The 18,088-nt window shown below is 40.0% G+C and overlaps 1 protein-coding gene across 3 annotated transcripts in view; it reads left to right on the top strand.

Annotated features, from left to right (window-relative positions):
• The window catches only part of SIN3B (SIN3 transcription regulator family member B), an 82,070-nt gene that overhangs the window by 298 nt on the left and 63,684 nt on the right, over window positions 1-18,088 (top strand). For all 3 annotated transcript variants that reach the window (XM_016432363.2, XM_016432362.2, XM_016432364.2), the window contains exons 2-3: window positions 1,272-1,378; window positions 5,233-5,386. In XM_016432363.2, the coding sequence (XP_016287849.1) occupies window positions 1,272-1,378; window positions 5,233-5,386 (261 nt within the window). The remainder of the gene's footprint in view (window positions 1-1,271; window positions 1,379-5,232; window positions 5,387-18,088) is intronic.

Genomic DNA, 18,088 nt, shown 5'->3' with positions numbered 1-18,088 from the left:
CGCTTCTCGCTCCCTCTACCTCTCTGCCCAGCCCCCTCCTCCCAGAGTGTTCTCCCCCTTCCCCCGTACGCAGTCTCCCCTCCTCCAGCTTCATTCTCCCCCTCCCTCCTGCTCGGCTCCATTGGGGTCCCTTTCTCCCCTCCCAGCGTCCCCTTACCCTCCTGCAGATCCCCCCTTCTGGTCTTCCCTCATCATAGCTCCCGAGGCCCCCCAGTTCCCCTTCTCCCACTCTGCAGCCGCTCCCCAGTACATCATTCTCCCCTTTTCACCTTGCACAGAACTGGGTTCCCTTTTCTCCCCCTGCCTAGCCCCTCCCTAGTGCTCATTTCTCCTATTCTGCTCTGTAGTCCCCCCCCCCCCCCCATTTTCCCCTTCACAGTCTCCTGCGCTCCCTGTTAACCCCTCCCACCCTGCACGGACCCCCTGTGCCCCTATTCTCTGCTCTCTGCATAGCCCCGCCCTGCTGCTCCCATTCTCCCCTTCCCCCTCCCTCCCCAATGCCCCTGTTCTCCTTCCATCCTTTTCCTTTGCCCAGCCCCTCCCCAGCGCCCCATTCTTATTTTTCTTTCCTGTATAGTCTCCAGTACTCTCTTATCCCCTTTCCTTTCCTTGCTCAGTTTCCCAGCACCCTTGTTCAGTTCACCCCTCCCCCTGCACAGCCTCTCCCCAGTTTCCTGTTCTCCCTCTCCTCTCTGCACATTCTCTCATTTCCTTCTGCCCTGTATAATCCCAGAACTCCCCCCTTCCCTTCCCCATGCTTAACCCCCTTTTCTAATATTGCCCTTTCTTCCTCCTCTCTCTTGGGTCGGGCCTCTCCTTTTGGGACAGTAGTCTCCCTAGCATTGTCTCAATTCTCCCACCTGTGATCCCCTTTCATTTCTTTGCTACCTCCCTCCTCAGCCTAAGCTGCCCTTCTCTACCAAAGTTCAGCCCCCTTTTCCCCTAGGCCCAGTCCCTTGTCCCATAACCACAGTTCTTATTAAGATCATGCTACCAGCTGTCATCTCCCAAAGCTCTGTTAGCTTTATGTCCTAAGGCTCTGGCCTAATCCTCTTCCTCCTTGCTGCAAACCTAATTCTTCATCCCCTCCCTCTTAAGGCCTCTATACCCTCACCTCAGGGGCAAGCCCAGGTTTTGTCCCCACTGCCTTCTTCTTTTCACCTTTCAGTGGTTCCTTGTCTTCACCCTACCCCTTGGCTTTCAGTTTCTCCTCTTTACTCTTGAAGGCCCAGATGCCTTCTTCCTTCTACAACCCCATTGTGTACCTGCAGGTAGAGGATGCCCTCTCCTATCTGGATCAAGTGAAGATCCGATTTGGAAGCGACCCTGCCACCTACAATGGCTTCCTAGAGATCATGAAAGAATTCAAGAGCCAAAGGTAATGATGCTGGAGTTCTTACATACAAATTAATGGGCTCAAAGACCCTGGCTTCATCATTCTGGGATAGTCAAATGAGTCCTGGGCTAGGAAGTTGGGAAGCCTGGGTACTGGCCACTACCTCACTGTAGGAAGAATTAGGACTGGAAGGGACCTAGAGAACAGTCAAATTCAGTTTAATTTTTAAGACTTGGAAATTGAGACTCTGGTTAAATAAATTGCCCAAATTCATACAAATAGAAAGGTATCATGGGGGAGTAGATAGAGTACTGAACTTGGGATTCCAGAATACCTGAGTTCAAATTATTCTGAAATACATGCTAACTATTTTGTCCTGGCCAAGTCAAAGAATGTCTTCTAGTCTTAGTTTACTTTTCTGTAAAATGAGGATGATGCCTACTAATGCACCTCACAAGTGCTTTGTGAATGTCACTTCTTACATGTAACATTTTGGCTCTGAAACCAAGTTCTGTGCTTAGAGCTGGAGCTAAAGAAAAACCAACTAAAACACAAAACCAGTCCTTGCTTTCAGGCATCATATAGTTCTAATGGGAAAGGCATGCACAAATATGCCTTTATGCAAGATATATACAAAAAAAGGGAGGTAACCTAAGAGGAAAGACCTTGGGAAGAAGGTTGGACTCTGTGCTGATCTTAAAAGAAGCCAAAAATTCTAAGAGGGAAAAGTAAAGCAGAAAACCATTCTAGGTATGGAGACAGTCATCACAAAAGTATAGAGACAGAGCTTTATGTAAGTATTAGTAGTTAGAAGTAAACTGTATATGTTATCTCATTTGATCCTCACAGCCCTTTGAAGTGAATGCTTTTCTTCCCATTTTACAGATGAGAAAATGGAGGCAGAAAAAGGTCAAATAACTTTCGAGGGTCACATAGCTAATAAATGTCTCAGTTGAGAATTGAATCTCTTAGCTGATTTTATGTAAGAAATAGCAAAGAGGTCAGCTGGGCTTGACCTTAAAAGTCTGCCAAGGGTAGCGATCTATAAGAAGGATGAAAAGTTAGGAAGGGAAACCGTTGTGAGGATGTTTAAATGGCAAATAGGATTTTATATCTGATCCTTGAATAGGGAGCAGCTAGAGTTTGAGTGACCTGATCAGACCTGAACTCTATGGAGAGGGAGCCTGGGTTAGTGGGAGATCCTGGAGGCTGGCAGGAGTATATGCCAGTTAGTGATCTTGCCTTGGTCTGGGACAGGATTGCTAAGCTGAGTTCCAGTTTCCTCTTTGTTAAAAGGAGGAGGCTGGATTTTGATGGCTTCCAAAGCCCTTTCTTGTTTGTCTTCTGTGTTCTAGAGGATGTTGATAAGCCTCTTGATGTTTCTTAGGTTGGAAAGGGGCATTAAAGGATTTCAAAGCCAAGGTCACCTTAGGATACGCATGGATTCTGGAGAAGATGTATGAATGAGAAAAATATTAAAGGTCTCCTGTTGGCCAAGCATTGTACTAGGTGCTGGGAGTACAAATTTAAAAAATGAGTCCTTGCCCATGAGCTTTACAAGAGATAGTGGTCAGGAAAGGGAGTTTTAGTCTCATAAATCTATGGGATTGTGAATGGAACTGTTGGGCATTTGATGATTATACCCTTTTCAGAAGCCAGGATAGCACTGATTTGGTGGCTGTTTCAAGAACAGAAGTTTTATGAAGTTTGGAGCTCCAAGTTAGAGGAATTTGTACTCACCAGTAAGAAGGGCAGGATAGGTCTCAGGTCTGGTCAGGGGGTTCTTGGTATAGGAGAGAAGGGGAATTCAACATCTCTTTTCTATTCTTTATTTCTGCCTTTATCATCCAGTTTTTGAAAAATTTACATTCCAGAATTGGAGGTATCCTCCTATTCAGGTATCTTCATTAACAAAATGCCAGCACTCTGAGGGGCTTTAAAAAAATTAAAAACAAACAAAAAACTTCTACCAACCAAGTGTTAGAGCTGGGATTTAAATCTAGGTTTTCTGTTTCTAGGTCCATGCAATGCTTTTTCTACTTCTGGGAGGTAACATAGCCTGGAGGATGCCAAAGATGTTGGCTTGTATGCTCTGAAGGTGTTTATGGGCTTTAAGAGAATTTCTTCCTCTCCCATCAGATGCCTTTCTGAGTTACTGTTTGCCTGAAGGGAGAGAGATTCAAATAAGGTAGCCTGTAAGGAGCATAAAATGCCAGCCCAAAGGGACCTTAGAAGACCTTCCTGTTTTTCTAGTCTTCTTATGCTTTCCTCCCCCCATGCCTTTTATGATACAGGGGCGCTGGCTTCTGAGCTATGCTTTGTGTCCCCTCATGCCTCCAGTTCCCTCCCTCATCTCTTCCTCCATTTCTGGCTTCCTTCAAGTCTCAGCTAAGACCTACCTTCATCAAGTAGACCTTCTTGGGCTCCTTTAAGGCTGGTGCCTTCCCTCTGAGGTTACTCCCAGGTTACTTTGCCTGTACCTAGTTGTTTGTTTATTGTCCTTAGACTGTGAGTTCCCTCAGGGTAGGGACTATCTTTTTCCTTTCTTTGTGTTCCTGTCAGTAAATGGAGAGGCATGTAGTTAGAGCTTAATAAATGCTTTTTGCTGGCTGTGGGTGAATGCCCTAAGGCAGTGATGGTGAACCTTTAGAGACTCAGTGCCCAAATTGCACCCTCACTTCCTTTGTGAGCTTCCCACCTTCCTGGAGACAGAGGAAAGGGGAAGCTCTCCCATTGGGCTGCTGGGCAGAGGGGTAGGTGATGGGAGAAATGTCCTCAGGCACCTGTGGAGAGTGCCCCCTCTGGCACCTGTGCCATATGTTTGCCAACACAGCCCTAAGACTGGGAAGGCCCTCAGAATATGGACCATGTGCCAGGCCACAACTTTTCATATGCATGATGAGGGAGCCATGTGGCTTGTCTAAAGGTACCTTGTGGGATCTGGGGGCCATTCTCTTTGCTCTGCACCTGCCTGTGCGGTGGGGGCTTTGCCTTCTCAAGAGGAGAGGGAATAAGCATTTCTTTTTCTTTCTTTTTTTTTAACCCTTACCTTCTGTCTTGGAATTAATACTGTGTATTGGTTCCAAGGCAGAAGAGTGGTAAGGGCTAGGTAATGGGGGTCAAGTGACTTGCCCAGGGTCACACAGCTGGGAGGTGTCTGAGGCCAGATTTGAACCTAGGACCTCCATCTCTAGGCCTGGCTCTCAATCCACTGAGCTACCCAGCTGCCCCTGGGAATAAGCATTTCTAAAGCACCTACTATTTCCCATGCACTGGGCCAAGTAAGCACTTGTACAAATTTCACTTTGTCATGATTTCTGATGTGTTTTGTTTTAAACAGTCTGGGTTTACATTTTGTCATAGTAACTCTTTCTTTACATTGTATAGGACATTCTTTGTCTTGTCCTCTGTTGTGTTTGGTCTCAAACTTTCATAGTTAGGTGAGCCCTCCTCACACAGCAGGACGCCCTTCACAGGTTCTATAGAATTCAGTATGTAGTGGGAAGCAGGGACTGTGTAGCTCCTCTTTGTTATGGGATTGGTCCTTGGAGAGTGGTGCTGTGGGATCATGAGATAGCTGTAATCATGAAGGTCTGGGCCTCCATCCAGTTAAGAACCACCCTCTTATGGTGCCCCCCAGTGTACCAACTAGGCCCAGGAGTGGCCACTTGGAGGACTGAGAGTTTCTGGGACTTACCTGCTCAGTTCCTTGGAGGTGGGACCAAAACCCAGCTCTTTCTGCCTGCTTCTCTATGCAGTTGACAGGACTATGGCCCTTTTTGGTGTAGATGAGAGGCAGAGCCCTATAAGCTTTGGGGGTAAATCACAGACAGCTTGATTGTCATAGAGAGTTCATTGCTTAATGCTCCCGCCCACTCCAATTCTTCTTGTTTTAGCATTGATACTCCTGGCGTCATCAGGCGAGTGTCTCAGCTCTTCCATGAACACCCTGACCTCATTGTTGGATTCAACGCTTTCCTTCCTCTGGGATACAGGATAGAAATCCCAAAGAATGGCAAGTTAAGCATTCAGGCCCCGTTGACAAGTCAGGTATGTTGAGATGGTTTGAGTGACTGAAGTGTATCCAAATTATATGCATAGATTTCCAAGGAGAACAGAATTTAGATTTCCATCATATGTGACTTGCTTTGATTTCAGTTTAGAACACATTTTGCTACCTGGCCTCTGCTAAATCAATTATGGTTCAAACACTTTAAAAATAGATGGAATCACCTACTCAGGAAATCCACATCTGTCAGTTTTGAGAATCTAAATCCTGGCTGGATGTTTTAGTTTGTAGCATTCACATCATAGATTGAGTCTTCATAAATGTGTTTTTATTTTGAATAGAAAGGAGTGTGCCAACAGCTGTTGGTAAATGATTTCATTTTGTAACTTCCCTTATGAGTGCTTCAAGGAAACTTAAACATATCTTCATACATATTCTAGGTTGTTAAACTGTATTCAGGTAGAGAGCTAATAAAATGGCCCTTTATGGATATGGGGTGACCCTGAGTCTTTGAAGTGTTAAGGGTAAAATTTAGGGTTGAGACTGAATATATTTTTTAGTTGATCACCAGGGATTTAAATTCTAAATCCCAATGAAATACACAAGTCAGAATGGAATGTTATGGTGGTTTATTTACAATAGAAGGAAGAAAATTGAGAGGGGGGGAGGGGGAAGGAGAGGGGGTAAGGAGGTAGGGAGGGAGGAAGGGAGGGAGGGAGGGAGGGAGGCAGAGAGAGAGAGAGAAAGGCCCTGGCCTGGTCTGAACCCAGTGGGAGTTCAGAGGCCAAAGCCAAGGAAAGGGGGTCCCAAGAGATGGGCCTTTCCAGAGGCTGTTGCCTCCAGAAAAGCCAAGGAAAGGGTAGTCAGCCTTAACACTCACCACATGATCGTCTCAGAAGCAGTCTGAGGTCTCACACTTAAGCCCCTCCAAGTCAAGTTCCACCCCCAAGTCCCTCTCACAGGAAGTGACAAGAAACATAAAGGCAGTTCTTTACATCACTTCCTGTGTTTCACATGTACCAATGGTGTCTTAAATTTGGCTTTGGACAGCCCAGAGGGACAGTTAGTTGTTTCTGATTGGTCACTTGCTAGCACATGGGTGATAGACCTTCCTCCCCCACACTTAATCCTTAAGTGGGGGTGTATACATTCCTGGTTGCTAAAATTCTAAAGACTAAGCAGGGTGGAGTAAATCTAAAATTCACAGAAGACTATATCAAGTAGGTCCGACTCTTTGGTACTTCCTAACAACTCATCTCTACAAGATTATCAGAAGATTAATCTTTTTGTCCATAGCATCTTATAGAGACCATTTATTGAGCATAGAGGGATTTGATAGAAGGAGGTGTGCATTGATTTAAGTCATAGATTATTATTATTTTTTTAAATACTGGGTCTATTTTTCTTGCCCAGGCTGGAGGGGCAGGGCTTGCTCCTGGGCTTGATACCACTACTGACTGGCATAAGAGTTTTGACCTGTTCTCCTTTTTTCTGAATTGTTCCTGGCCTGTTCCCTCCTCCTCCCCAAAGGTTCACCATTTTAATGCAGTCTCAGAATGGTCATCTGATTGACTTAGGGCTTCTAAACTCCAGCCTCATTAGCCCCAGGCTTTATGGTCCTTGAACTTGCAGGTGTTCACTACCATGCCTGACCTTGGAGTCTTAGAGTTAAATATGTGCCAAGTTTTATATTTAAGTTATGAGTACTTGTTCCTTAGGAGCAAGAAATGTGACCCTACAGAATTGAGGATAGATTATGGAAAACCTGGAGCAACCATTTACAGTCAATCCTGGTAGTTCAGTGCTCACTTCCCACTTGCCCAGAGCCTTTGGGATCCAAGTTGGTACATCTGAGCTGGATCTCTCTTGGTGTCCACATGAAAATGGGGTGCCCAGAGACAAAGAAAGTGGCATCTTGGGGGCTCATGGGTGAGGTGGTCATTCAGGACAGATGAAGGGGCAAGAAAACATTGCCCTTTTCAACAGTTTCTCAGGTAGCATTTAGGGCTAGAGTAGCTCAGTATAGCAGAGAGAACACCTGGCTTGGGGAGGGAATCTCTGGCTGGATGTCAGCACATTTGATTCAGGTCCTAGCTCTGTGACATGCATTGGGTAAGTCAGCCTCTCTGACACTCAAGTTTCCTCCTCTGTCTTATGGAGATGGTATAATACTTGCATCTCACTTTTTTTTTTTAATGAAAATCAAGTGAGACTTAATTTATGTCAAGCTTTTTATAAATCTTATATATAAAAGCTTTTATTCTGATTTTGGATAAGTCACTTCCTTCTCTGGGCTTTAGTTTCTCCATCTATAAAAAGAGGGAGGTGAGTTAGATGACTTCTGGAAAATCTTTTCTTTCCAAGTTAAGGAGATAATTGCAGAGAAAGTTGTAAGGATTTATGTTAAAAAAAAATGGGATGATGGGTGTGTATGGGAGTGGGGAGGAATGATTAGTTTTATTTTAGGTCAAAGATAGACTGCTGCACTTGCTATCATTTCCTCAGAAATCTGTTTTTCCATTTAAAAAAGAAATTTGGAGGCATGTGACTATGGACTTATGAAGAGAGTATTCATGTTTGTAACAGAAGGCCCAGAATCCAGAGTTTGTGCTTAAAAAGAAATCATTCCTGGATTTATCTTGTGAGAAATTAGGATTTGAGAATAGCACTGCTGTACATTTTTTTGTGGATTCGTAACCTTAGCAGTGTGGGTACTCTCTTGACAGATGTAGATTATACCCACTCCCCCCTTCCACTCCCCCATATTTCATTACTTGTATCTGTCTTCCAGAAAGGAATGATGAATATTCTGGAGACCACAATACCACAGTTTGTTCAGACATTCCCCAATTGATGGACATCGCTTCAATTCCTAATTTCATGGAGTCTAGTTTGACTCTTTTTTGAAATTAAGAAATGTTTTTCAACTTTCAGTAAACATTTTATTTTACCAATTACATGTAATAACAATTTTCCACATAAGTTTTCCAAAGGTTTATAATCCAAATTGTCTCTCTTACTTTCTTCTACCTCCTTCCTAGAGCTGGCAAGCAATTTGATCTGGGTTATACATGCATTATCATGTAAAACATTTCCGTATTCATTTTTGTAAGAGAATAATCATATAAAACCCAAACCAAAGTGAAAAATGGTATGTTTTAATTTGCATTCCAACTCTAATAATTCTTTGAAGGTGGATAGCATAATTTTGTCGTAAGTTCCGCAGAATTGTTCTGGATCATTTCATTGCTAAAGATAGCTAAATCTTTCATAGTGGTTCATTCCACAGTATTGCTGTTACTGTGTATAGCATTTTCTTGGATCTGCTTATTTCACTCTGCATCAATTCATGTAGATCTTTCCAGCTTTCTGAAATCATTCTGCTCATCATTTCTTACAGCGCAATAGTATTCCATCACCCTCATATACCACAGTTTGTTTAGTCATTCCTCAATTGATGGATATCCCTTCAGTCTCTAATTCTTTGCCATCACAAAAAGAGCTGCTATACATATTTTTGTACAAATAGGTCCTTCCCCCCCTTAAAAAACAAAAACAAAACCAATTATTTGGGATACAGACGTAGTAGTGTGGCATCACTGGATCAAAGGGTATGTACTGTTTTATAAGCCCTTTGGGCATAGTTCCAGATTGCCCTCCAGAATGGTTGGATCAGTTCACAACTCCACCAACAATGCATTAGTGTCTCAATTGTTGTTGTTTTTTTATCCTTACCTTCCATCTTAGAAGCAATACTCTGTATTGGTTCTAAGGCAGAAGAGTGGTAAGGGCTAGGCAGTTGGAGTTAAGTGACTTGCTCATAGTCACACAGCTAGGAAGTGTCTGAGGTCAGATTTGAACCCTGGATCTCCTGTCTCCTGACTCTCAATCCACTGAGCCACCCAACTGCCCTGATTAGTGTCCCAATTTTACCACATCTCCAACATTTATCACTTTCCTTTACTGTCATATTGGCCAATATGATAAGTGTGAAGTGGTACCTCCAAGTTTTAATTTGCATTTCTCTAATCAAATGAGATTTAGAACATTTTTTCATATGATTATTGATAACTTTGATTTCTTCATCAGAAAATTCCTTATTCATATATTTTGACCATTTGTCAATTGGGGAATGGCTTATATCTCATACATTTGACCTCGTTCTCTATATATTTGAGAAATGAGATTTTTGTCAGAGAAATTTATTCTAAAAATTTTTTTCCAGTTGTTTTCCCTTAAAATTTTTTAAGCACCTTTTTTGTTTCAGTTTCAAATTCTCTCCTTTCCCTTCTACCTTCACTCATTCAATGAAAAGGCAAGAAAAACAAAACCTATTACAGATTTCTGTATTATCTATGTTCCAGAAGAAAAAAGGGTGGGGAAGTGCTCCATTTTATTGTTTGAGTCCATCATTTCCCTATCTGGAGGTTTATAGTATTTCATCATGAGTCTTTTGGAATTGGGGTGGGAGGAAGGGTCATGTGGTGATCAGAATTGCTAAGTCTTTCTCTGCCCTTTGATCCAGCAATAGCTCTGCTGGGTTTGTACCCCAAAGAGATAAGGAAAAAGAATTGTACAAGAATATTTATAGCTGCGCTCTTTGTGGTGGCAAAAAAATTAGAAAATGAGGGAATGCCCTTCAATAGGGGAATGGCTGAACAAATTGTGGTATATGTTGATGATGGAATACTATTGTGCTCAAAGGAATAATAAAGTGGAGGAATTCCATGGGGACTGGAACGACCTCCAGGAATTGATGCAGAGTGAAAGGAACAGGACCAGGACGGATACACTCGAATATAACGGACTTCTCCATTAGTGGCAATGCAGTGGTCCTGAACAACTCTTAGGGATTTCCAAGAAAGAACACTATCCACATTCAAAGGAAAAACTGTGGGAGTAGAAACACCAAAGAAATACAACTGCTTGATTACATGGATCGAGGGGGATATGATTGGGGATGTAGACTCTAAATGAACATCCTACTACAAACATCAACAACATGGAAATAGGTTCTGATCAAGGGCATATGTAATACCCAGTGGAATTGCACGTCGGCTATGGGAAGGGTGGGTGGAGGGGAGGAGGGAAAGAATATGATTCTTGTAACCAAAGAATAATGTTCTAAATTGATGAAATAAAATTAAAATTAAAAAAAGAATTGCTAAATCAGTTGCAATTGTTTTCATAATATTGCTGTTACTGTGCAGATAGTTCTCCTGATCTGCTCACTTCATTTTGCATCAGTTAATATAGGTCTTCCTAGTTTTTCTGAAACTATCCCCTTCATCATTTCTTTTTATTCTTTTTTTTTAAACCCCTTACTTTCTGTCTTAGAATGGATATTAAGTATAGATTCCAGGACAGGAGAGCAGTAAGGGCTAGGCAATTGAGGTTAAGTGACTTGCCCACAATCATTCAACCAGGAAATGTCTGAGGCCAGATTTGAATCTAAAACCTCCTCTCTCTAGGCTTATATCTCAATCCACTAAGTCACCTAGCTGCCTCGCTCCCCCATCATTTCTTATAGCACAGTAGTATTCCATCACATTCATACTTCACAAGTTATCCAGCCATTCTCTAATTGATGGATATCCCTTCATTTTCTAAATCTTTACTAACACAAGATATTTTTGTATATGTGGGTCCTTTTCCCCTTTCTTTTATCTTTTTGGGATATAGCACTAGTATTATTATTACTGGGTTAAAAGGTATGCATACTTTTATAGCTCTTTGCCTTAGTTCCAAATTGCTTTCCTAAAATGATTGGATTAATTTACAATACTATCATAATATATTAAAAAATGTGTTTTTCCACAGCTCTTCTAGCATTTGTTAATTTTTTTGTCAACTGAACCAATATGATGGGTGTGAAGGTAGTACCTTAGAGTTGTTTTAATTTTTAATTTGTTTTTCTAATTATTAGTCACTTAGAGCACTTTTTTCATATAGCTATTAATAGTTTGGATTTCTTCCCCTGAAAATTGCCTCCTTTGATCATTTGTCAATTTGGGGTGTGGCCCTTAGTCTTATAAATTTGATTCAGTTCCCTACATAAATCTTAGAAATGAGACCTTTTATCAGATAAACTTGCTGCAAAATTTTCTTTCCCAATCTCCTGTTTATCTTCTAATTTTAGCTATGTTGGTTTCATTTATGGAGACACTTTAATTTTTATGTAATCAAGTGTCCATTTTACTTCTCGTGAACCTCTTTTATCTCTTGTTTGGTCATGAACTCTTTCCCTAACCATAGATTTGACAGGTAATTCTTTCTATACTCCTCTAATTTGCTTATGCTATCATCCTTTAATGTCTTAATCATGTACTCATTTGCATCTTATCTTGATATATGATTCCACTGTTATTAATGATGTGACTATAGTATAGTACAATAAGAATCTCAACATATCTGTTCAATTTTGTGTCTTTTTGTTCTCTTTATGGTTTTATCGGTAAATGCTTTTGGGGTATTTTGGGTTAGTTGAGTCTTACTGAAGCTTTGTTTTCCCTGATACTACTTTATATTATTTTGTGAGATAGTACTGGTCTTAATTTAATGCTCTTTATACACTGTATATGTTGCCTTAATATCATGTGGTTTTTTGTTTTTGACAAGGTGATAATATTTTGTGGCTGAGTTAGTTTCTATGCTTTTACCTCTTCTTGAATACTTTTATATTGTTAAGAATGTACAGTCCTCAAGAGATGGTGATATGAGCTGATATCTTAACATTTTTCCATGTTCCACCTTCAGTGCTAACAGCTTATTTAAATAGATTGAATTGGAATTCTCATAATTGTATGCCACTGCCATCTTTTTATTTTTTATTTTTTAAAATTTTCTTATTGGTGTTGATTTGGTCTTTTTAAAAATAGCCTTTTGTCCAACTTCACAAAGATAGCTGATACAGAAATAAATCTTTCATTAGTATTTAGTTGTTTTCTCTTCTTAAAAATTCAATTTTATTTCTTTCAATTAAACATTTATTTTTTTCTTCCCTGTCCCTTCTGTCCTCAGGGGTAGAGGAATCCATCTTGTAACAAATATGCATAGGTAAGAAAAGCAGAAACCCAGAGGCCTCATACTGTACCCCTCAGTTTATCACCTTCATATCAGAAGTGGGTAGCATATTATATCATGGGCATGGGTTCTGTTGAATGATAACTGATCATTTTATTGGTTAGATTTCTTTAGGCTTTTAAAGGTTTTCATTTTTACAATTTTGTTAATATATATACATTGTTTTCCTGCTTCTGCTCAATTATTCTACATTAATGCAAACAAGTTTTCCAAAGTTTCTCTGAAACTTATCTATTTTGTTATTTCTTATAGCAAAATAGTATTTCATTACATTCATATACTATAATTTGTTCAGATATTCTCTAATTGACAAGGACCTCATTTTCCAAATCTTTGCTTCAACAAGAAGAGTTCCTGTAGATATTTTTGTATATATGGGTTCTTTTCAACTTTATTTTATCGCTGAAATAAAGGCCTTACAAGTCTTATCACTAGGGCTTTTAGGTAGCATAGTAGATAGAGCTGGGCCTGAAGTCAGGAAAATTAATCTTCTTGAGTTCAGATTTGGCCTCAGACACTTGCTGTGCGACCCTCAGCAGATTATTTATGTTGGCCTCAGTTTCCTTATTTGTAAAATGAGATAGAAAATTATATACACACATAACAAATGCAAAAACCTGAGGATGAAGGGAAAGGGATTCTGGGAGATGAAGTCCAAGGGTACAAAATTTTCTGATTACACACTTTTAAACTTTATATAGTTAAAATTGGTGTGTGTGTGTGTGTGTGTGTGTGTGTGTGTGTGTGTGTATGTATATATATATATATATATATAGTTACAGTTAAAAGAGTGGTTGCCATAAACTGTGACCACGAAAATAAGGGTTCAAGACTTTGGATTGCCAAAAGCATAAAGATAAGTTTTAATGTCTTGATTTTATATCAAAAAGAAGTGGTCGCCATGGGAAAAATTTCCAAATATGAAATACCCAAGTCCTCTGGGTTTTATGGAGATTTTAATTAATACAAATTAAGAAATTAAGGAAAGGGAGAGAGAGAAAGAGGAAATAGGTCAGTCTTCAATCACTCACCACAAGATCCTTCCAAGCAAAACTCTAGTGTTCAGAGAGACCCTCCAGTTCAGCTCCTGAGCTCAACTAAGTTCAGCCACCAAGAGACTCCAATTCAGCTTCCTAAGCTGAACTAAGTCCAGGGGCCTCTGACCTCCTTTTAAAGAGAATTTTCTCCTGTCACCTCCCCTAAATTTTCACATCTACCAATCACAGTAGACGTTTTCCAAAGGACTGATCATTCTTAATTCACATCTTGTTATCACCTTCTCTGGGTAGACTAAAACTTCTGAGTATTTCACATCTCTTTGCTAAGCTTGCCCTTTTAGTGGTTAATTTAACCTTCATAGGTACTTAGCACTCTTTTGCATTAGATCTAAAAATAGACCTAGCTTATGGGCTTTTGGCCTCACTATAAGTATGAGTTAAGTACCTTCATTGTTCACGAAGGAGTTTTACAACTTTATCTTCCCTTAAAGTATGCCTAAATATGGGTGGAGTAAGGTTAAGTTCTCAATACATTCCTGATCAAGTACCTCCATTGTTTAAATGGGGAATAGCCTTAACCAAATGTTCTAAGGTAGAGTCTGAGAAATTTTAAGATTCACAATCCCCCCTGATGATCATTGGGAGACTAGTCTCCGCAGTGTGACTAGTGATAGTAATGATAATTCATAGTTATGTAGCTCTGTAAGATTTACTTTCTTTACAACAGTCCTATGAAGTAGGAAGTACAGATACTATTATCCCCATTTTATAGATGAAGGAGCTAAGGGTTAGATGTTAAGTTAATCCACAGCCAGTTAGTGTTAGGTTTATATGAGGTTTAAAACCAGATTTCTTTACTGTAGTTCCATTTTTTTCCCCATTACACCATGCTGTTTTTCTTAGACAACCTCATGTGTAGAGAAATGCTTTTCAAAGTAGAAACAATTGTGTGATTGCAAGGTATTATTGTTATTGTTTGCTAGGAAAAGGTGGGATTCAAAGGAATTAAATTGAGCTCCATGCTGTGAAAATGTATTTTAGTGCTTTCTGAATGTTCTGGTAACTGGACTTTCATAGTTGGATCTTGACAGAAAATAAAGTCTTATATTCAGAGAGAACTATAAATACTTATAGTTACTGCCCTCCTTTATTTGAGACCTACTTTCAAAGTGACTATAAGTGACTTTTTCATTTCTTTGTCCTCAAATAGCTTAAGAGAAGAGAGTACATTGACACGAAGGAGGGACTTGTGGGAAATCCCATTTTATAGCTTCTGAATGAGGGTTTCTATTCCTCCCATACCCTGATTATTAAAGTATACAGTCTTCCATGAATATTCCCTTTGTTGCTTCCTGTGTTAGCTATAGCATTTATTGATGCTTACTCTGTATCAGGCATTGTGCTATGCTTTACATATATTATCTCATTTGATCCTAACCACAATCCTTTGAGGTAGGTGCTGTTGTTATCCCCATTTTACAGAAGAGGAAACTGAGGCAGACTGTTGTTAAATGACTTGCCCGGGCAAACAGCAAGTAAGTGTCTGAGACATGATTTGAACTTAAGTCTTCTTGACTCCAGGCCCAACCCTCTATCTACTGAAGCACCAGCTGCTTCTTGAGAGAAAGTATAATACATATTAAAGCTGAAAGTGAACTTAGAATACAGAATGTCAAAGCTGGAAGGTATTTCAGACTGTAGAAGGGATCTTATAGATATAGCCAAGCCTACTCAAGAGTTATAGCATCTGAGGGATTAGAAAAGACCTTGAAGGCATGTAGGCCATTTCTGAAATCCCTTCTGTAGCATGCCTGTGAGGGGTCATCTATTCTCTCCTTGAAGGTCTTGAGCAATGGGAAACTCATTGCTCCCTAAGGCAACCTATTCCTCTTTGAAAACTCTGATTGCTAGGAAGCTTTTTCCCTTTACACAGAGCTAAAGTCTGCCTCCATTTGTAACAGTTAAAATTAGTTTCTCTGCTAGAAGTATTATATTTTTATGAGGTTTATTAAAGATTAAGAATTAAAGAAAATACAAAATAAGAAAGCATGTGCCTAGGAGGGCTGAAAGGCCGAATCACTTACACTACATCTTTGAGAGACGTGTGTCTTTGGAAGTGGAAGCAGGGAGAGAGCCTCAGTAGGCTTTACAGCCAGTTTAAATTTTGATCTCGCCCAGGTGGGAATCTCAGTGAGATTAGAGGGCATCTTGGGAACTAGAGCAAGGACTTCTGGGGATTGAAGTCCAGGGTTCAAATCTCCATTTTTACAAATTGCTCCTAGTTTTGCTCTCTGGGATAAGCAGAGCAAAGCTAATCCTTTTATGTGATAGCCCTTTAGAGGGCTCCGTAATATTTCTTTTTCTTCAGCTAAATATGCTAATTCCTTCAGACACTTCTTACATTACTTGCTTTTCAGTCTTCCCACCATCCTGGATTCACTGTATTTTGTCAGTATTCACCTTAAAATATTCTCAGACCTGAATGATAATCTAAACATTGCCTGACCAGCACAAAATACAGTGGGGCTCTTCTCTTTTCTGAATAGTGTCTTTAGTGGATCCAAAGATTGTTTATTCTTTTTCCAGTTGAATTTGCGTTGCATGTAAAGCTCCATATTTTTTTTTAAGAATTATTGTTGAATAACCTTTCCCTGGCCCTGTACTTGTATAGTTGATTTTTGAACCTAAGTGTAAAATTTTACATTTATTCCTATTATATTTCATGGCACTAGACTTGGCCCATCAGCTTAAGCCTGTCAAGAAGTCTTGGGTCCTATCTGCCATTCAATATGTTAACTTTCCCTTTCAGCTTTGTGTAATGCCATTTGAATATTTGATAAGCATGCCATCTGTGCCATCAGTCAAATCACTGATAAAAATTGCCAAGAGCTGAGACAGATTTCTGGACCCCTCCACTACAGGCCTAGCTCCAAACTTGACATGAACAATGACTAACTTGGGGGGGGGGGGCGGTGTCTAACAATCATACACCAAGTTACAAATCCATTTGATTATACTGCTATCTGCTGCTCTTCTCTGTCTAGTCCACCAGAATAGCATGAGAGCCTTTGTAAAATGTCCTGCTGGAATTGAATGAATGAATGGAATTGTTAATTAAGCATTTACTATGGGCAAAGTTCTGGGGATACAAATGGAAAAGTAGCATAGCCTTTGCTTTAGAGGAGCTTATATTCTAATGGGGGAGGCAACACACATGGAGGAATTTGGCTGATGTCAGATGGAAATTTAGGCATTAAATCTTTCTACCACATTCTCTTCTTTTGCTTTCATAGCTATCTTGTCGCCTCCCAGAATGAACCAAGTCTGGCAGGCCCTGTTCTGAGGAAGTTAGGCTGTTTCCTTTTGATCACTAGTTCCCTTCCTCCCTTTCTAAATGGCACCAAATCATTCCCTTGGTAATTGTAGAATTTTAAAAAGTATCCTAGTTAAACTTATACCTTGGAAACTCTCTTCCACCTTTGGGAATTGGGCCAATATTTGCCCATCTCTAGCCCTCCAAGCCTTCTCCCTCTCTCTGGAATTTTTCATAGATTATCAATAGGGGCACAGTCATCACACCTTCTCATGCTTTTCAGTGCACGAGTGTTGTTCAGATTCACCCAGGGACTTGAATTCATCTCACTGACTGTGGAATTCTGCTTTCTCTTAACCATTTTTTGTTTTGTCTTTACCAATCTAAAGATCATTGTCCTTAGCATAGGAAACAGAAGCCTGAACAGAATTTTGTTGTTTGCTTTCTTTTCAACCTATTTTGAGGAGAGATCACTTCACTTCCTGCCCCCAACCTCAATAAGAAAGCCCTTTGTGTTGTCCTTAGTATTCCTAACCACTTAGGGCTCCTTTCTTAGCTTAATGTTTCTGATATTTCTTATAGGACTATTTTTACTTTCTTCATTGTTTATCATCATTTCCATACTGTTGCTTTTTGTCTTCTTTACTATGCACCATTTGGAAAAATTTTGACTATTTTTGTAACTAACTTGGGTTTTGTTCATAGGCTTATGAAGCCTATATAGTATTTGATAACCCTGATGCAATTGATCAAACCCTAATGTTACAAACAAGGCTTGATCCTGAATCATAGAATTTCAGAGTTGGAAGGGACATCTAGTCTAACTTAGTTGTCCTCAATGAGTTTATATAATCTAATACAATCCAATAGCTAACATCAAAGCAAATATATGCAAAGTAAGCTACATGCAGAGAAGTAGGAAATAATTAGAAGAGAGAAGGATTAAGAAGGATTGGGGAAAGATCCCATCTCCAACATACCTGACAAGTGGTCACCCAATCCTTGATTGAAGACTCTCTGTGTAAAGTTCACCTTTTGGGCCTAATTATTGCTCTTCCAAGTAACAGCTTTTCATATACTTGAACTTTCAAGCTGTTATCAAGCTGACCTTTACTGTTGTCCCCTCTAGTCTAGTCTTTTGTCAGGCTAGACATTCCTATCTCATCTCCCTTCCTTAGATATTCTCCAGCTTATCAATGTCTTTCCTAATATGTGAAACTAAACATAGCACTCCAGATGTGATCTCACCACAACAAAATAGTTTAAACTTCTCTGTTGTTACAGTTAAAAGAGTGGTTGTCATAAACTGTGACCATGAAAATAAGGTTTCAAATCAAAAATATAGTGGT

Source organism: Monodelphis domestica, chromosome 3 (genome assembly GCF_027887165.1).
Source record: "Monodelphis domestica isolate mMonDom1 chromosome 3, mMonDom1.pri, whole genome shotgun sequence".
NCBI classification, from domain to species: domain Eukaryota; kingdom Metazoa; phylum Chordata; class Mammalia; order Didelphimorphia; family Didelphidae; genus Monodelphis; species Monodelphis domestica.
This window is presented reverse-complemented; position numbering and strand designations above follow the sequence as displayed.